General features: G+C 37.0%; 1 protein-coding gene and 1 long non-coding RNA gene across 4 annotated transcripts in view; one reads left to right on the forward strand and one right to left on the reverse strand.

Moving 5' to 3' along the window:
- RBPMS (RNA binding protein, mRNA processing factor) overlaps positions 1-12,307 on the forward strand; it is a 123,631-nt gene extending 111,324 nt beyond the window's left edge. For both annotated transcript variants that reach the window (XM_072115120.1, XM_072115130.1), the window contains 2 exons: positions 4,947-5,052; positions 11,933-12,307. Coding sequence is in view for 1 of the 2 variants with exons in the window: in XM_072115130.1 (XP_071971231.1) it covers positions 4,947-4,992 (46 nt within the window). In the remaining variant the exon portion in view is untranslated. The remainder of the gene's footprint in view (positions 1-4,946; positions 5,053-11,932) is intronic.
- Positions 1-21,511, reverse strand: part of LOC140069437 (uncharacterized) — a 37,379-nt gene that overhangs the window by 14,694 nt on the left and 1,174 nt on the right. Inside the window, exons 2-3 of one of the 2 annotated variants that reach the window (XR_011848790.1) lie at positions 17,513-17,608; positions 14,388-14,747 (exon numbers count right to left, since the gene is read on the reverse strand). This is a non-coding gene — a long non-coding RNA (uncharacterized lncRNA). Of the gene's footprint in view, positions 1-14,387; positions 14,748-17,512; positions 17,609-21,511 lie in introns of those variants that run through there. The other variant, XR_011848791.1, reaches the window with a different exon arrangement.

Below are 21,511 nucleotides of genomic sequence, written 5' to 3' on the forward strand. Positions count from 1 at the left end.
TTTTTGCATATCCTCCTTTTTACTTTCCTCCTTCCTAGAGCCATAATAGTTTTTTATTTTTCTGTTTACAGAGCAGTATGGGAGCTTTCCATGCTACATACTGTGAAAATCCAAATGGGGTAAAATTGAAAAAAAAAACATATTTGCAGCATTTTCTTGTTGGCTCTGTTTTCACGGCTTTCACTGTGCGCTCCAAATAACATCTCCCCTTTATTGTTAGTACAATCATGAAGATACCATGTTTATATAAGATTTTTTTTAATTACATTTTTTTGTACAAAAAAAATCTGCCATTTTCTGACACCCATAGCTTTTCATATTTTAGTGCATGGAGCTGTAGAAGGTGTATTTTTTGCAGGACAAGCCAACATTTTAATTTAAATCAATTTGGAACCTATATGACCTTTTTAATCACTTATTATTGAAACATTTCTAGATGAAAACATGGCAATTAGGATACATGGACACTATTTTCTATTACAGTGTTCACAGTATGGGATAATTTGTTTGTTTTTTGTTTAAGTATTTTTATGTGTTGTAGGTCATTTAAACTTTTACATTTTTTATTTTTGGAATTATTTCAGGATCCCAAGGGTACTTAAATCCTAGGGGTTTTGATTGCTCATACTGTATTGCAGTACTTGTGTACATACTGCTGATATATAACTATTTGAGATTAGGCCTCACCACAGGTCTAAGAGTCTCTAAGAAACTTCAGGCTGCCATGACAACCGATCAGCACTGTCCAAAGATTTTAAGATGGCATCACTGATAACAGATTAGCTGCTGTGATTGGTACCAGCACCAATTATGACAGTTAGTGGCAGGTGTCAGCTGTGTAATACAGCTGACACCAGCCCTATATGGAGGGAGCTCCGTCAGTAAGCTCTCTCTATATGGCACTTAAAACACCAAAACAAAATATAAGTCCCAATTTCTAGAGGTTGTCCCTATTGTTATCAAATATAACCACTGCATAATACGACGTTTTCAGCAGTACTGATCACTAAACCGCACTATCCGTTCATTACAAAACAATCCAAAATAATCAAACCAAACCTACTAGTATGTTCGGTAATTAACATAAAATAAGTGTACATCTTACAACCCTTGAGGACTAGAGCGTAGCATCAAATTAACATTGCATGAGATGGACTATCAACATAAGAGCTGTGAGACTATAGAACGCACTGCTGACAAATTTGTTAATAGCTGATAATGTTTAAGTGTTAAAGGAGGGGCATATATACCTTTCTAGAGAGCAAAAATTATGGGATCAAAAGTTATGGGAAAATCAAAAGTTATGGGAACAAAATATTTTTCAAACAGTTGATGTTAATCCAGGAAAATTCTAAGTTATATGTTGGCATCAGAAAGGAATTTTTCTTTACTATGGTCCAATTGGCAACAGCTTTGTATGAAGTGATGCTGTAGTGCCTCTGTGGTAGAAGTTTATCTCATGTATCATCAAAAGATAAAATATATACAAAATTGAGAATACACAAAATCTACCTTCCCATTGGCCATTTAGGGAGAGTGAGAAGACTTCTGTAACCAAGACATCATAAACAGATCCCTCTGAAATCAGTGGTTTTACCCTACTTTAATTTAATGTATATGGCCTGCTAAAGAGCTTTAGCAAAATAGTTGAAGATCACAAACCTCACCAACATTATCTTCTAATATCAATCTGTGACATATAAGAAATCATTGATAGTACAATTAGTGATCCAGTTAAAATTCTCTGCCTTGTTTTAGTCTAAAATCTCATGTTACCTTTTAGATTACTTCGACTATCTGTTGCCTAATATTCAGCAATGAAGGAGTTAAAAATTGGGTTGTGTTTTTTTTTGTGTAGCTTTTTTACTTTTCTGATACAACATAATCCCTTAATACATTCCAGAAGAGGATAAGCAGCACAGAAGTGATACATTCATGTGATGTCATTGCTCTGAAATGAGTGGGGTCACATACCTTCCACTCTTAGGTCATTTACATTTGTTTTAGGATCTGTCTTTTACATTACCATGATCCGTGGGTTCATTCTTCCTTCTTTGTATGTTAGATTTTTGAGTGCAATATATATGAATGTATCACATGTGTATGGTCAACATTTTCTCAAAGGAATGCCAGGAAATATAAATGTACCCATTAATTTAATGAGGAGGAATTTACTTTGCTACATCAGCCTTTCTAGCCTATGTTCTGGAGTGAGCACGTAAATTATTAAGGACTATGGTAGTTGTACATTAGGACCATGGCAGTTCCCCTTATGCACCAGAAAGTCGTAGCATACGTTTGAGCTATTATTAATCCAAGATTTTGGTGCAAGCTGTAGTAAATTAGTCATATAGTTTAAGACAATGCCCTTCCCACTAAGCCATGGCCCTCAGCGAACAACTGATAAAGTTACACTTACATTTGTTTACATTGTTTAATACAATGCAAAAATATGTAACTTTTTATATGTCCACATCTGGATTCTAAAGATATATCAGGTGCAGTACTGAAAAATAATAATAATTCCTTTATTTATATAGCGCACACAGATTACGTAGCTCTGCACAGAGCTGGCCAACTCAGTCCCTTGCTGTGAACTTTACTGGACGCACCAAAAATGATGCAAATATAATAGAAAAAAGAAAAACTTTATCCCAAAACCCTTCTAAGTGTCAATTTTGTCAGGATTTGCAAAATTTTAATTTTCTATCTCGTGCACCTTATTTATGTTTCATTGAGACTAAGGCCGGCTCAAAGGAGAATGTACTGATGGGTCTCTGGCCCACGTGAGTTCTCACTGAACTTTATACACATATTAAGTAAAGTGAATATTCAACATACATTGGCTAACAGAGCTACGACGACCTAAGTTCAAGTCAAGAGCCAGTCAAGTTACTGACAGGACAGCTAGGCCATAATAGTCCATGAAAAGGGATAGGAAGAAATTAACTGCTGAAAGAAATTAGCCTCAGGTTTTTGTGCATGGGTGTCACATAATACTTGCATTTGCATAATATTTGCATGTCTACAGTAGTGCGCGTCATGAACCAGATTTTACCTGTCCAGAACCAGAACAAGAAAAACAGAAAACTAAAGTTACAAATGCTAAATATATCAGCTTCGTTTATGACAGTAGTGTCTGACTTCAGATTAGTTGCTTTTATTTACACCAGGAAAATAATGTAAAAAGAAACACCCTTCTATATGAAACCACACCCCTTTGTGCCCCAGTATTTTTTAATAGGGGACCTTGCCTGATCATGAAATTGGGGGCCCATTTCCATAGTTTGAAAGGAGTTAGATTGTCACTTTAAAAGATGCAGTATCCACAGCAAATAATTTATTTATATACCATATATACTCGAGTATAAGTCAACCCAAGTATAAGCCGAGACCCCAAATTTTACCACCAAAAACTGGGAAAACCTATTGACTTGAGTATAAGCCAAGGGTTTGAAATGCATTGGTCACAGGCTCCCAGTATATAGCCAGCTAGTCCCCAGCAGTATATAGCCAGCCAGTCCTTAGTGGTATATAGCCAGCAAACCCCCAGTGGTATATAGCCAGCAAGACCCCAGTGGTATATAGCCAGCCAGTCCCCTGTAGTATGTAGCCAATCCCCTTTAGTTTATAGCCAGCAAGCCCCCTGTACTTTATAGCCAGCAAGTCCACTGTATTTTATAGCCAACCCCCTTTGGTATATAGCCAGCCCCCTGTAGTAAACAGCCAGCTGGTCCCCTTTAGTATATAGCCAGCCAGCTCCCTTTAGTATATAGCCAGCCAGTCCTCTTTACTATATAGCCAGCCTAGTGTAGTATATAGCCAGCCGAGTGTTGTATTTAGCCAGCCAGTCCCCAGTTTGCCCAACACTTAAAAAAATAAACTTTCATACTCACCTTCCAGCGCTCCCGATGGTCCCTGTGCTCAGCCAGCACACAATATGATATAATCAGCGGCGACACCGCACATGTCGCCGCACATGGCTGCGCCTTTACCAGTCTAACACTATGAATGAGTGAAATTATCACATGTTAGATTGTTATTAGTAAAAATATAGTCTGAGAAAAAATAAGGCATATTCATCAGTTTGTTAAAGAAAATCTACCATCAAAATCCATGATAACCAGGGACACTGACTCATATATCCAGGCACTGTGACTGTGATTATCTTTCTTTGAAAAGAAAGGTTTAAAATTCTGCTAATGACAGTCCATGTATCATTGACCTATAGATAAGTAGCGGCTCCATGTGTTTTAACTATGGACCACTGAATTTTATGAGTTGCAACAAGTAGTGAAAATCTGGGACATAACTGACATGCTGTAAATTTAATCAATTCTTTAGAGAATGTTCCAAAGCCAAATTTACATCCCCTGTTGTGTAAATTGCTAAAGATTATGGTTATAGAATCTTCCACACACATTTTTCCATTATAATAAAATCTATTTTTTTATGAATAACAAAATTACAAAATAAGCATTGGACACTCGCTGATCTTAGTGAGAAACTATCATATGGATATATTATAAATATTTGTAGTCATTTAAGCTATATTTCACTGTTGTTTAAACATGTCAACCAAAATGTAGCTTCCTGCATACAGATATATTCTGAGGAGAGGAAAAATTAGAGCCTACTAAGAACACACTGTACGTCTGGCAACTGACCAGAACTGCATACTAATAATATTGACACATAGAACACCAGGATATTTAATAAATACACTCTCAGCCAATATCCTGTTATTTTAGGATTATTAAAAGTGACCAAACCAGGAATACTTGAAATGTTAGAGATTTTGGCGAAAGCACCAAATGCCTTATCTGTTCAAGGACTTCTTTTATGAGCTAAGGATTATGGGATATTAGTCATTCCAAGAGTTTTATTTTCAGTGGTAACTGAATAGATTTTATTCAAATTACTAAATTGAATATTTTATATTACAGGTACCAGGTGTGTGATGGTGGCTATAGTCTGGCTTGTGGGTATTGATGTAACATTCATTGTTGGCCACTGGAGTCTCAGGCTTTTCATCAAAACAAGAGTGTGCTGGTAAGTTACAGACCCCCTTGAGAGTCCACTGGAAATGAGTCATGATTTCCATATGTCCTCCATACATCTGTATACATTACTTGACTTGAGAAATGAGACTTCAAACAAGAGTATTAAAGATATATATTTTAGGGTGTGCCTATACACTGAATATAAAGCTTTTATAAACAGAAGAACATAGAAGTGACTATAGATACTTTGTCTCATATGTAGTTTAGTAATTTATAGATATTTTCCCACACATAAAAAATTATTTTAGCTTTGTTACATATTGCTGGATGATTAGTTCAGCCCACATTTATCGGATGCGTTTATTTGTTTCCTCTCTATATTATTGGATATATTAAGTATTCTGATTCTGACATCACCAAATTAACCATATAGAAACCCCAGGAAAAACACTTTAATTGCATGAATCTAGTCTAATATGTAAAGAACCTTCTAATATCTTATATTTTGTGTTATATGGAATGTTTTATTTATGTGAGCTATAGATAAATATGGTTGCATGTCTGTTTTTGGATTGACAACTGAAAACAGGACAAAGTATACATGGGATCCTATGTTCACACTGTAATTTGCTTTGTCCGCTTACCCCTTACGTAATGTAGAGTCCAGTCAATAGAAGATAGCAGGGCACACAGGCATAGTACAAGCTTTCTTTTTAGCCACAATATTGTTAGATGCCTGTAATATACTACTCAGCTGCAGCTTCAATGGGGCCCGCAGTGTCAACCTGCCACACTAAAGAATGGAGAATGTGCACCATTATATACAAATTAAGCTGCGCATTGTACAGCATAATATGTATATATCAGTGTAGGATGGCAGGATTAGGAATTTATTGTCTATACTTGCCGACTACTTCCCCCATGTGATCAGCAGCTCCTGGGATAAGTGAGTGAATATATACATATGTTTGCATAAATGTATGGATGTATATATTTGATGTGTATATGCTGTATGTGTGTCTATATGGTGTGTACATTCTGTATGTGTATGTATATGTGGTACTTCTGTATATGGTATACAGACAGTCCCCGGGTTATGTACAAGATAGGGTCTGTAGGTTTGTTCTTAAGTTGAATTTGTATGTAAGTCGGAACTGTATGTTTTACAATTGTAGCCCAAGACAAATTTTTTTGTGTCTTTGTGACAATTGGATTTTAAAAATGTGGGGTTGTCATAAGAACCCGGATTAACAATAAAGCTTCATTACAGACACCTGTGATAACTGTTACAGATATTTATTATAGCCTAAGGCTAAAGTACAGGAAATTACTAACATCCAGAGGTCCGTTTGTAACTAGGGGTCGTATGTAAGTCGGGTGTTCTTAAGTAGGGGACTGCCTGAATACAGTGCCTTGCAAAAGTTAGGCCCCTTCCACACTTGCGTTTTTCACGCGCATTTTCTGCGCGTGCTTTTGACGTGCAGAACTTGCATTGCACTCTGACCCATTGTAATCAATGGGTCTTTTCAGACTTGCATTTTTTTTCACGCACACACGCGCGTTTTTTTTAACACGCGTTTAAATCTCGACATGCTCTACTTTTGCAAGTCACGCGCGTGAAAAACGCACCATACAAGTCTATGGAGACGCATCAAAAACGCATTGCACTCTGAGACACTTGCAAGTGCAATGCAAGTGCAATGCGTTTTTCACGCATCAATTGCCATAGAAAAGACTCAGTCCTGAGTCCATTTCACGCGCATTTTCTGCCCGTGAAAAACGCATTGAAATTGTATTGAAATTGCATTGAAAACGCGCGTGAAAAACTGAGACACTGAACAAACTCTGACTGAAAACTGATTGCACTCTGATGCAAAATGCGCGTTTTTCACTGACCAAACACTGATCGCACCCTGATCAAACTCTGACGTGATCTGCAAGTGTGGAAGGGGCCTAAGTCTATGCATAGAACAACAATCAGTCGTGCGCTGCACAAATCTGGCCATTATGGAAAAGTGGCAAGAAGAAAGCCATTTCTCAAAGATATCCATTAAAAGTCTTGTTTAAAGTTTGCCACAAGCCACCTGGGAGACACCAAGCATGTGGAAGAAAGTGTTCTGGTCAGATGAAAACAAAATCAAACTTTATGGCCACAATGCCATCATGTGTTCATCACCCTGAACACACCATCCCCACTGTCACACATGGTGGTGGCAGCATCATGGTTTGAACCTGCTTTTCTTCTGAAGGGTTAGGGAAAATGGTTATAATTGATGGGAAGAAGGCTGGAGCCAAATACAGGACCATTCTGGAATAAAACCTGTTGGAGTCTGCCCAAGACCTGAGACTGAGATTTATCTTCCAACAAGACAATGATCCCAAACGTAAAGCAAAATCTACAATGTGATGGTTCACAAATAAACGTATCCAGGTTATAGAGTGGCCAAGTCACAGTCCAGACCTGAATCCAATTGTGTAAAGAGCTAAAAACTGCAGCTCACAAACACTCTCCATCCAACCCCACTGAGCTTGAGCTGTTTTAAAAGGAAGAATGGGCAAGAATTTCAGTTTCTAGATGTGCAAAACTGATAGAGAAATACCCCAAGCAACTCACCGCAAAAGGTGGCGCTACAAAGTATTAACTTAAGGAGGCTGACTATTGCACCCCCCACTATTCGGTTTATTATTTTTTACAAAAGTCTAATAAAATCTAATAAATTTCGTTCCACTTCACAATTGTGTCCCACTTGTTGATACTTCACCAAAAAGTTACAATTTATCTTTATGTTTGAAGCCTGAAATGTGACAAAGGGTAGAAAAGTTCATGGGGGCCGAATACTTTCGCAAGGCACTGTATACACTGTATGTATGTTTGTGTTTGCTTTATGACTGTATATAGTACTGGGTATGTGTGTATATGCTGGATCTGTGCATACATGGTGTGTATATACTGTGTGTATATGTGTATATGCTGTGTGTATATGTGTATATAGTGTGTGTATATATTGTAAGTGAGATTATATGATTTACATATTCACGGCAGGTTACGTACAAGATAGGGTCTGTAGGTTTGTACGTAAGTTGGTCTCTGTGACAATTGGATTTTAAAAATGTTGGATTGTCGTAAGAATCGGGATTAACAATAAAGCTTCATTACAGACACCTGTGATAACTGTTATAGAGGTTTATTGTAGCCTAGGACTAAAGTACAATAAATTACCAATATCCAGAGGTCCGTTTGTAACTAGTGGTCGTCTGTAAGTCAAGTGTTCTTAAGTAGGGGACCATCTGTATACTATATGGGGCATATTTATCAGGACCTCTGCACCACGATAGCTTATTACTAGCACTTGTGACTATTTTACCCTCTCCACCTCCTTCATATGAAAAGTTCCCGGCTGCGTTTATTTCTACGCCTGCGCCTCTTGATTTATCCTGCTGCAACTGACGGGCCTCTCATATGCAGTGACGGGCCTCTCATATGCCAGCGCTCGAGCCAGCCTATGGGGCATATTTATCAGGACTTCTGCGCTATGCCAGTGGCACAGAGGCCCTGAAATAATCCCAAATGCTAGCTTATTGCTAGGTTTTGCGATTATTTGCCCCAATCCGCCACCTTCATGCCAGTGGGGCGTGAAGGGGGGGGGGGCGCGGCCGGCCGAGCGGAGGGTGCGGCCGGACGGGAGTGGGCGTGTGCAGGGTGTTATTGTCCCCGCGCCTGCGCACTTCCTGCTGCCGGCGACTTTTCATACGTGAAAAGTAGCCAGCTGCGTTTCTACGTCAGGCCCTGCCTGACGTAGAATAAATGCTTTGCACCCTCCCGCCCCGATACATCAAGAGGCGGAAGCCTCTTGATGTATCCTGCTGTGAACATGCAGTTGCGGGGCTGCAGCGCACGAGCGCCAGCGTATGATAAATATCCCCCTATGTGTCTATGTTTGATGTGTATATGCTGTGTATATAAGATGTGTATATACTGCATGTATAAGTGTACAAATGTAAGTGCATAAATGTGTGCGTAAGTGTGTAGAACTGTATGTATGTGTGTGTGTTTAAGTGTGGAAAGCTGTGTGGATTGTATAAACATGTGTGAGTACAAATATGTCAGCTATGGGGCCCAGCCTCTCCTAAGTACATCCCTGATACTAGGCCATTTTGGACTAACAAAGCATATCTGTAATGTCCTTACCAGAGATTGTTGACAGATTTATATTTTGTTTTAAAACACAATATACTCTTAAAATCCTGACAGAGTGAAGCAAGATGCTCTTAAGTACCACGAGAATTTGCCTCTCAGAGTACAGAAATACTGAGTTTCACACTATTTACTTAATGATTCACTTGATTTAGTTTAAGAAATAGGGCTCCAAAGAGACTCTTGACAACTTATAACAGAGCTGCAGGTTAGGACATATCCCAGTTTAAAGGTTCAGATCCTTATTTCAACAAAGACTATTGACAAAATAGACATACTATGCCTGCAACTTTATTTCTGGGTTACTTTTAGTGTATATCATTCTTGTTGCTGATGTAACATGAAGGACAAGTCTACTAAATGTGAATAATACTACTTTTCGTAAAAAAAAATGTATTATTATTTCAGACCCTCTAAACACACCCCTTTCCTTAGAACTGATATAAAACTAAACAAACTATAGCAAAATATAAAAACGGTTATTACCGGCGATGAACACAATAAAACTTGTATAAATTTGGTATCACTCTGATTGTACCAAACCAAACAATTAAGTAGAAGTATCATTTGGAGTGCACATTGAAAGTTGTAAAAACTGAGCCCACAAGAAAGTGACGCAACTGCATTTTTCGTCAATTTCACCACATCTTGATTTTTTTTTCCAGTTTCCCAGTACACGGCATGGAACATTATAAATAATGTTACCGAAAAATAAAATTTGTTACACAGAAAATAAGCCCTCATACAGCTTATTTGTGGAAAAATGAAGAAGCTGTAGATTTTTGAAGATGGGGAGTAAAAAATTAACTAAAAAATGCTGCCTCCTTAAGGGGTTATAAACATATAAACTTCTATACTCATACACTCACTTTTCTACTTGCACCCACATACATAAATGTATACATTATATGCACACATTTCTTTACTCATATATACATTTATACACTAATACATATTTACACACAAAATCCCCATATACTCTAAAAATATTGGCGAAAAATAAAAAAGTAAAAGATTTTTAAAAATTATTTTAAAAAAACTAAAAGTTCAAATCACCCTCTTTTCTTAGAACTGATACAAAAATAAACAAATGAAATCTTAAACATATTAGGTATACTTGCATCTAAAAATCCATCTAAAAATCCAAAAATCACCACTTTTTTGCCATTTTAGAAAACAAACTAAACAATGATCAGTCCAAAATGGTAATACAGGCGGTCCCCTACTTAAGGACACCCGACTTACAGACAAACCATAGTTACAGACGGACCCCTCTGCCCACTGTGACCTCTGGTGAAGCTCTCTGGATGCTTTACTATAGTCCCAGACAGCAATGATCAGCTGTAAAGTGTCTGTAATGAAGCTTTATTGATAATTCTTGGTCCAATTACACCAAAAATTTCGAAACTCTAATTGTCACTGGGGCAAAAGAAAAAAAATTGTCTAGAACTTCCATTATAAAATATACAGTTTCAACTTACATACAAATTCAACTTAAGAACAAACCTCCAGACCCTATCTTGTATGTAACCCGGGGACTGTCTGTAATGTAAATGTCCTCCTGACGAAGCTGAGAGTGTTAAATGTGCGTTGGGGTTCTGTGAATTCCCCTGCTGTGTCCTTATATTTAAACATGCCTACAGGTAAAGATTGTACTATGATTTAGTTCATAACATATTACAATTGTTTCACTCTGTGAGCATCTTGGGTTATTTATTGTGCATGGATATTGGTCATTAGGTCATTGGGTATTAGTCATTATTGTTGTGATACGGATTTCAGGACAGTGTAGTTGGGGGATTATTTGTATTTTTTGTATGAGGCAGTCCCGGGTTACGTACAAGATAGGGTCCAGAGGTTTGTTCTTAAGTTGAATCTGTATAAGTCGAAACAGTATATTTTATAATTGTAGATCCAGAAAAAAAAAATTTTGGCCCCAGTGACAATTGGAGTTTAAACATTTTTTGCTGTAATGGGACCAAGGATTATCAATAAAGCTTCATTACATTACAGCTGATTATTCCAATCTGGGATTATAGTATAGCATTAAGTAGGGGATCGCCTGTATTACATTTACTGTGACCATTGTTGCGAAAAAGAACAGAGAATTTTTTTATATGAGGCAATTAGACTCCTTTTGTGGTTTATACTTTGCTATTAGTTTTTTTTTTTTGGTGTCTTGGCACTGTGTTACAGAAGGTTAAGCACTTGTGAATTTCTAATTAATTTTTGATGACAGCCTATTCATTTCAGGAAATGGTGAATGGAGAAATGACATATATTACAGGGAAATACTGTAGCAACCAATTCTAAGAATAGACAGTTGTCTGATATTATATAACAGTATTACTCCTGCAAATGACATATATAAATACCTAGTGATGTTACAGGAACACAGAAAATCCACAAAAATCCAAAATATACCAGCTTTTCACTTTTAGCCTTTATTATTCTCCTTCACCTGGAATCTATTTTGTGTCATATTATAATTAAAACTGAGAAATTCTATATATGTGTTTTGTGCCTTATCCACCCCTGCTTACAATCTTGTGTCGGTCTTTAATAAAAATGAAGGAATGTTTCTTGTACTTGGCTTATGAGGCACAATGTGCTTGCACCAGGAGCTACCGGAATCAAATGGAAATGCTGGCGGTTTAGGGGTTTAACGCCTAGTTATAGGTTTCCCTTTGCATATATGTAACCACAACATTGCTCTAATTTTTCTCAAATGCAGGCTACAACAACTGAAGACAACCAATCACCGTTACATCATGACTCCTTCAAGACCTGACCAAGCCACCATTACACATCTGCTTTGTCAAACTGACGTTAAATGCAAGTGAATATCCCCTTCCCCTTGTACACTGTAAAGAACTGCAAGTGCCTTATATGAAAGCTTGGCTTGCCATTCATTGCGGTCTAGTTCATGCTTTCAACCCAAAGAGAACCAGCTGGAGGCTAGCAGTCTCCGTCCCAAGAAATCTACTGTGTCAAGAGACTCTAGTTTAATCTGTGGCTTTTTTCAATATTTGTAATTACATTTTTAAAAAAGTCTATTTTTTATTTTAATTTAGGCTGCATGTTTCCGAATATTAAGATAAACTGAAAACGTAAGAACTGTATTTTTAAAATATGTCTGTGCTATATGTGTGAGCTGTACATATTCGTAGATAAGCTGGCCCCCAGTATTACTATGCTTTATACCAATATAGTAGAGGGAGCCAATCCGAGTAGATAGGTGATTTCTAGTTGTACTTAATATTATAAAGAAAGAAGTGGTTAATTTAATAAGAGAAGATTCTCTGTGAGCCTGTTGTATGTGAATTATGTTGTATGGGAAACCTGTGGAAAGTGCATTCATTATATTACTTTTACAAGTCCTTCAGCCCAGGTATTGCACCTTGGATGGGGATGACCATTTCTGGTGAGAACTACCTGTGTATTCTTTAGTATTATCTCTTTAAACCTGAGTTAACTCACCATTTGAGTGACTCCTTTCCCGTGTTCATGCTTTTATTGATTCCCAGACATATACTTGAGCCAAATCAATTTACATTTGTTGTGAAGTTGGATCAAATTTATTGTTCCCATTTTAGGCTGGTAACATGCTGAATGTTGTATTTTTCAGTGACATTTTGGCAATAGGTTCAAACAACATCTTCAAGCCCATAATTGCTTTGCTACATCATATATATCTAAATCTAACTTTCCAAGTTTTCCCAGTAACTGAATGTATAGCATTGGTATGTACTCTTATAATACTGTCATCTTGTATTTAAAGTCGTCTTTAACTTGGTTGCTAATATGTTTAAGATAAGCATAACAAAACTCTATTATGTTAATGATTTTTTTCGTCTGCAGAACAGTTATGAGTGATGTGACTGTTATAAGACCTAGCTCTCCTCACTCATTCCCTCCTCTTTGATAGAGCTTTTATGTAACCTGAGCTCCATTCATAGTTTTGATTCATGCAAAGTTTGTTGAAACATCAGAGACCATTTAAAGCCAGGTGTGACTGTCTTTACATCCACTTTTTATACTTTTTAACATCCACTTTTTACACTCTTCGACCTCATGCAGATGAGAATAGCCATTGTTTCCGTGGCTAGCACACACCCTTATTTTCTTCTGTGGGCTCATGCCAACAAGTTGACTGTGGATTCTATTGCCATGTGCATAAGAATACTTTAAAGGCCTCAAATTAAGGAGCAAGGCAAACTCCTGCTGCAGTTTTTGGACTTTTTCTATTGTTATAGGCATATAAGTGTCACTCACAAAGGCCTGCAGTTCTACATGAACAACCATTTTGTCGATTTTTTTATTTTGAGTTTTGATTTTGTTTTAACAAAAAGCTTTTTCAGTATTTAGAATATTTTACTTTCTGTTCACAGTGTTGAGGTAGAATTTATAGGTTACCCAGACCAATGCAGAAATGATGTAAAGTTTAGGTTCAAAATGACCTCATTACACATGCCATGGTTGTCATTATGTCATTCAGGGTTGGCTGTCTTTTCACATTTTTCCATTGAAAATAAACTCTACTGATCATTGACTAAGTGATATTCACAGGTGTACACAGGGAGATGTCATTCCAGGACCATTTCCTCCCTATTGCATCCCTTAAAAAATACATCTGGCTTTTCCCCTTAATGCAATAATATTGTGAAGTAAATCCAGGAATTCTGCAGCAGAATAAATCGGGGAGGTTATAGACCAGTGTCTTAAAATTGGTCACTGAGGAAAACCATACATCTTCAATATTCCTTCTGACTCCCCTGAACAGTTGGTTCGGCTAAACATGCAGTTATTGTTGGTGGGAGAGGGGAGACTATTGCCAGACACCTGTGACTAAATGATGTCCCCTGTGATCGAGCATTAACATAGTACCATTTTGTCCATTCGCTGTGCTGGTCTAGTAGTGCATCTCACCTCAATTCAAGTGAATGTAAAGGAGCTACAATACTAAAAACTGTCCATGGCAATAAGTGATACTGCAGATCAAGGAAAGCCTAAAGAGTTTTAAGTCCAAAATATCCTCTCTGTAATTCCTCCAAGAGGTTAACTCTCTTGTGTTATGTTTCCTATCTATTTCTAATATTTTAGGATTTTTAAATATACATTAAAGTGTAAATGTTGTCTAGTAAACTTTTCAGTTTATTAAGTTCAGGTTTTAATATATATGTAAGGTATGTTTTCAGAGGAAAATGCCCCCTCTTGTTAGCAGCCTCCTGCCTCCTAACCTGCTCAGTTTACTGTTAAGATGTTTATTCATAGAAGACAGATCAATGTCTATGAAGAGAGAAGCTGGAGCCAAGTAGTGGACACGCAGGCACATCGGAGAACAGCAAGCAAATGGCAGATTTCTTTTATAGAAAAATTTCTGAAGTTTTTAGTATGGATGTGAATCTGTGATGAGACATATCTTACTGTTATCTGCCCATCACGTCTTTGTCCATACACTCTTTACAACTTCTCCATGAAGACTGGTCAAAGCAGTGAACGTAGTTCAGAAGGAAGGAGAGGACTGATAACAGGAGCCAAATTTTCCTCTGAAAAAAAAAATATTATAGGGTTTCTAATATTCGCCTAAACTATTAATTTAGAAAAAATATTTGAAATGTCTGTTAAATATTTAGGCAATTTGCAATGGTTTCAATGTAAGTAGATAAAGAGATTCTATGACCCTTAATTAACAAGGTCTTATTTGCAGGTTTCTGCGGGTTTCTTTAGCATAAAATATTTAAGACAAATAAATTGTTGATCTGCGCCAAGAAGTACAGATACTGCTTCATGCTTTTTAAACATGTCTAGACCCTGTGGAATGGCTTTGTTGAGTCTTAAATTATGCAAGCTCTGCATACTGTAAGCCCAAAATGAGGAAAACATTAAAAGCAAGATGCCCCAAATTTATTATACTGTGTGCATTTCGATGATGAATTTGGGGTTTCTTGTGACTTCAGGGTCTGGGTTTATGCAAAGTAATAGTTAGCCTTACTATATGTGAGGTATTTATGCCTTATTGAAAGAGTCAAATATATGCACTCTGAAGTCTATCCTAGTATAAAACTGTACAGAAAATGATGGTTGAATGTTTCATCTTTTATTCAATTTGTATTGTACACAGACATTTACAATATATGGTACTACTTTAAAAAAAAACTATTTCTATATAAATGAAAATATGAAAGGAAATATCAGCCTTACATTGTGCCTTATAGGGATTGTTTTATGATGGTTTACATTTGGTGCTAAACATAGGACTAAAAGGCTTGTAAATGACAGATATTTATAGTAAATGTTGCATTTAACTCACCAGGCAATGATTTAGCACCTAGTTATTCAATTCTCTTTATCTTCCTTGTGGATACTGTACAAGTCTTATGAAACACTGATCATCCTTCCCATAGGTTAAGCAGATAAAATCAGTATTTGGACTCGGTGGACAGCTCGCTATAAACAATTTTATAGTGTTCATTGGGGAAAATTGTAGCACATACAAAAACACCTGCATACAAACATATTTGGCACACAGAGGTACTGAAAATACATTCAAATATTCTTAGAATTGCATTACTTCTCAAGTTACAACAAAAACATAGAAGATGTATCTATGTAAAATAATGTATCATTTATATCACATTATACAATATGTATGGAGCAGCACTGTAATTCATAAAAGTGATTATAGGATCAACATTGGCCCTGTGTTCATACATACAGCAAGTGCCAAGTCATGAATCATTTTGTGTTCGTTATTTCACATTTCCTTGGTCACGGTTATAAGAAACATCATTGTTGGTGCTGAAAGCTTTGGGAATGGATTTGCAGTTGTGAATAATTATACCAATCGACATATGGTATAAAGCTCATTGCTGTGTAATGAAGTAAGTGGCATGAATGAACTGCAGAATTCTGTGTGTGATTCTCAGTTCTGTCCATTACTAACAGATCTTTAGCATTCCCTAATTAAAGTTATGGAGAATATTATTTGTCACTTTAAAATGATCAGTATTTTACTCTGAGAGATTTATACTGTATATATATATGTTTTTTTCCAGCGGAGAGATGAGAGACCTGTGTTCCCTGTTATTCATCTAAACTCATGTATTCTGTAGGAAGTTACAGAAAGAGCTGAACAAGATATATAAATATCTGTCATTGTACACCTTATAAAATCGATTTGTCTAGATATACAATTTCCATAGGATATAAAGACTATGTACACCATCAAGGAAATTTTATTTATTTTTTTAATTATTTTATTTCATCTATTATAGGCTCAACATTATTTAATTAAAGGGAGCCACTAGATCACTAGATTTTACAGCATTAAAATACTAGTCAGGGTATGATATGTACTATCTAGAATGTCTAGAATTCCCTCTCTTATGTGAAATCTTGCCTGTTTAGCTTTTAAGAAAATCTCCTTCAAAGGCATGTCAAAATGAGAAGAGTAGAGTCATATTTTGTCTGAGATGAGTCACGTTTAGAGGCAGCAGGCGGAGAGTCACTTCAGACACCCTAGAAAGCTAATATCAAAATGCACTATCATTCTCCCCCTATTTCACCTCTTAAGAACTTAAGAACCTCTTAAGTCAATCCCTTTAATTTCAATTGTTGCAAATAACAGAGCATTTCCCTCGTAGCATTGCTGAAAAGGAAATGAGCAGGACAGCAACTACCCCCCCCCCCCATTATTTAAAATAATCTAATCGCGCAGTACTTGACATGTGTTCACCATAAAGGGTTGTAATCCCTATGATGATATCCCTTCAAGCAGAATTCTGGATTTTTGATACAAAGATTTGTTATTTTAGCGCATGCCCCATCCTGTGCTTCCCCGTTACATGGGTATTGTCACAGCTGCTTATGGTATTTCATATGCACATCAGATCTATAAACTACTGTATGTTATGACAGTCTTTCAGTTCTATAATGTTATGTATTATTTGCCTAGTTTGTCCATTTAAGATTGATTTGTAAATCACTATGGCTGCATATCTTATGAAGGGATTCACACTTTCACCCGATAGTTAAAGGGCTATTTATATTGTAGCAAAGAAATATTATGGTTTGTATAATGAAAAGTTATATAATTTTCCAATAAACTTTCTGCATCAAATCCTTCCGGATTTCTAGATCTCTGCTGAATGTTATTCTATAGAAAGCTTCTATATTTAGGCCCCATGATCACGGGCCGTGTGGGGACGTATATCTGGTATACATCCCCATAGACTCTACACATGTGTACACAGGGAAAAGATAGAGCATGCTACGGTCAGGCAAGCACTCCTTAATGTGAATGTAGCCTTACTTCCAGTAATCTGTCTTAGTCATGTGATGTCATCGAGGTGATCAGAGCAGTGTGACATAACGGCTTGTGCACCTGTGCGACATCATGGACAGATTTCTGTAAACAAAAAGATGTAAACAATGAAGCTTCCCATAAAATGACAACAAGCGAGAGATCGTAAAAAAACACAAGGAATTGATACAGAAAGTACACAGGAAAATTGTTTAACATTTGCAATATACAAACAATAATATTTATTTGCTGAGACAGGACAACCCCTTTAATTTATTTAACGAAAATAAAAAATATACATAGACCCTATAAGCTCTACCCTAAATAACTTGGCACAGTATTTCTAGAATATATATATATATATATATACATAGTGTGTGTGTGTGTGTGCGCACCACTGTACAATAGTCACATGCTTCTTTTTATCCCTTCTTGAACTTATTTCTATTATGAGTGCAAACAAAAAACTGAAATGCATCAGTGTTCAGCTTTCCGCTAAGAGATGGAAATAGTTTGTGCAAAGGAGATGCTGCCTATGAGATGGACACATAAGGAGCAGTCTGTGTGGCTATGAAAATGGTGCATACATAGCAGTGTATGTGGCCAACATTACAACCTGGAAAGATGAGCAACCTACTGAACATTGGCTATGCAACATAACCCCCTTTTCTGTTCCAGATAACCAGTAATAATAATACTAACCCAATCCTTGTACTGGTAACTTGCCTATTGTAACAAAAATAAAAACAAAGACTGTTCTACAATGTGCAATGGGAGAGATGTAACCAGCTGTCTGCACCAGAATTCTGGAGTAAAAAACTGTCTGAAATGCCTTGTGTCTAGCATAAAAATGTGAAAATACAACACAGCGCAAGCAATGTAATGACTTAGTTAGGTTTGCTCGTATTCTACAGACAGGTATAACATCATACAAGGTTCAATTGCATGTGCTAACAAGGACAGAGTGACTTAGATCAAGGATAATGATAAGGTGCAGCAGATGACCCAATATCCAGGACTACAATGAGTGGTGGATCATTAATAGACTGATATTGCGCTGCTCAAGATTCACAATTCACGACGCTTTTCAGGGGCATACTGCTCCCTTCATCAGGTCCCAGAAACAAGTGTCTATAATATTATATTAACATGATTTTATCATTTATGATTTGTAAAGCGCTAGGGCATTTGATGGCGATATATAAATCAAGATTATTATTATTATTATTATATTATGTTAATATCATACTATAGATACTCGGTCCTGATGAAGGGAGTAGTAAGCGCCCGAAATGCGTCGTCCATCAATGCACCTTGTTGACAAATAAAACATTGAAAATCTCTTGCAGCACAGTATCAGCCTATTCTTTTCCTTCCTTTTCTCATGAAATGCCGTGTGCCACATACATTAAGAGTTTTAGACTATTCTTAGACAATTTTCCGAGTTGTACAGAAAAGGTGCGTGGCCTCAGAGGGAAAAAGTCTGTGTGCAAAAACATTAAGTCAGAGCGCAAAGAAATTCATTCATTGAGGTGCAGCAAACAAGACCAAATAATAGGAGGAGCAAAGTTCGACTCATAGTCTTATGCTGCACCAGATTAATCATCCAGCATCAGACACAGGGATTAATCTGGCACAGCAGAGAACTGTCTTGTTCTACTCTGCACTGGCCTAAAAACTGATACATTAATATATTTCCTGCCATATATCCTCCTTTATTTACCTATTACCTATTTACTACCTTTACCAATGAAGTCAAAGCAGCAGTTCCCTAATCTCCTTCCCAACTAGCTACAAAGGCTTTGAGAGAACATTGGGTATGGTGTTGGTGAATACGAAATAAGATACTGATGTCCCATTTTGGGCTGAGGAAATATTTTTATGCAGTTGGGCTGGGGCATATGCACTATGAAGGGCACATAATACAACTACTGTGGGATCATTGGAGAGATGGGGGTCTGATTCCAAGTGGTGTCTACTTTGTTTGGCTACTTGGTGGATAGTTCAGATTTTCCCCAAATTTTTCAAAGGGGCACATATACTTCTGTTCTGAGTGACAGAACTTGGGCATATTATGGGGAGCCTGTTTTCATGTTTAATGTGGTCCCCTTATTTTCTGTTTATACCACTGTACCTGAGATTTATACTTTTAAGCATGGTGGGATCTGTGTCATATAGAGGTAATTCTGCCACTTTCCCCATATCACTATATGATTATTCTACAAAGTTACAGCTGTAGGCTAATAATTAGTAACATACATGCAATTGCTTTGCTTAAAACATTATGGTCCAAGAGCGTGTGAACCACTCAAACGATTGAGGTTACAATTTTTTTGCGTGCTATTTGTGCTTCAGTTTTATTTGCTGTATTTAATACTATAGATAAATGGCTCCATTGTAGATGCTCTTGACCGCAACAGTTCTCCGGTCATGCATTAAGGTTATCAATACTGTTTTGTGCTTTATTGTGTTTATGCCGTTTGTGGTGAGTTTTGCATGTGAGTGTGACAGAATAACCATCACCTGTACATTGAGTGTTCATGTAAATCAGAACTCCAAAACACTGAGGCCTTTCTGGAGAAATTATATCTTATTACAGATTGTATATATCATGCTGGTTATTTAACACATTATTCCTTTATTATGTTACTGAATGACTTTCAAAAACTATTACTTGTAAATTATCGTGGTAGACCCGTTTCAAATGAAGTCTTCCCAAGAACAGCAACAGCAACTATTAATGATCCAAAATGTGGCTTTTTTTATTTACAGTGGGAATATTGCAGGTATCCAGCTGAATTCAACCTGTGCATTGCATGTAACTTTGCACTGTGGGTTGAAATTCTAGCATTTAGATATATCTATGTTACTATACAATACTGTAAAGCCACTGCTAGTGTTCCCTGTATGCAACCAGCCTGTAGTACGGTGGGCACACGTCGGAGCAGGGGAGAGGAGGAGGAGGTGAGCGCCTCTCAACACTGCCCCTCTCCATACAGAAACATGGGGCACACTGCCGTATTCAGGGGAAAGATAGGAGATGTCCTGTCTTGCTCCCGGCTACGGAACGGTACGGTGCCACATGTGGGCGGCACCATACCACTCCCGTATGGCACCGTGCGCCCATTGCCATCTATAGGGGACCTATATTCTTATTTGAACCATCAGTCTCATATACAGTAAGAAATAGCTGGTCATATATATCTCATACATATCCATTATTTCCTTTAGATGCATTCCTGTTATTCTAATTCAGTTTTGGGATTGTTATAGTATAGTACAAAAACTCATTGTGAATTTTCTTGTGTCCTATGTAAATGTTTTATTTAAATTAAAGATAACTGATAACATTAAGAAAACAAGGGATATTGATGCAATGTATAGCATAATTTCTTGTGTGTTCTGTGTGTATACCATCATAAAATGGAAGCTGAGTTGTTTAAAGGTACTTTTGTATTGTTATTTTTAAATAAAATATATTATTGTATGGTCTTTTTGTGTTTTCTTCCTTTTTTGTTTACATTATTGTGGTTCCTGTACATTGAGAGCATGTATATTTATTTACTTCCTCAGTGTTAGGGAAACAAGTATGCCTTTCAAATATGGTTTCCAAATGGGGGTCAATCTAAATCCTTGTAGCAGGGTATATTTAGTAATGTCCCTAATCCCTGCATTTAGCACCCTGCTCTAAGTTTCTAATTTATGTAAAAAGGATCCTAGTACTCGGCTATTGCTACCCACATACATGGCCCATGCTCTCAATTCCTGGTGTCCATACAGAGGAGCCCCACACTATAATACTGCGGGCCACTTACATGACACTGACATGTAATTGGAGCACAAACAGTCCCTAAGTACCAGTTCCATACCAGCAGCATGTCCTAGCAGTGAGACCTGTCAATCAGGAACAAGGAGGCAGGGCAATGCAGTGATATATCTGTATATAAGTTAACATACAGATTTTATTTTTACATTAAAGCCATGGAAAGGAACCATCTAGGGATATGA

This window comes from Engystomops pustulosus, chromosome 1 (genome assembly GCF_040894005.1).
Source record: "Engystomops pustulosus chromosome 1, aEngPut4.maternal, whole genome shotgun sequence".
Classification (NCBI taxonomy): Eukaryota; Metazoa; Chordata; class Amphibia; order Anura; family Leptodactylidae; genus Engystomops; species Engystomops pustulosus.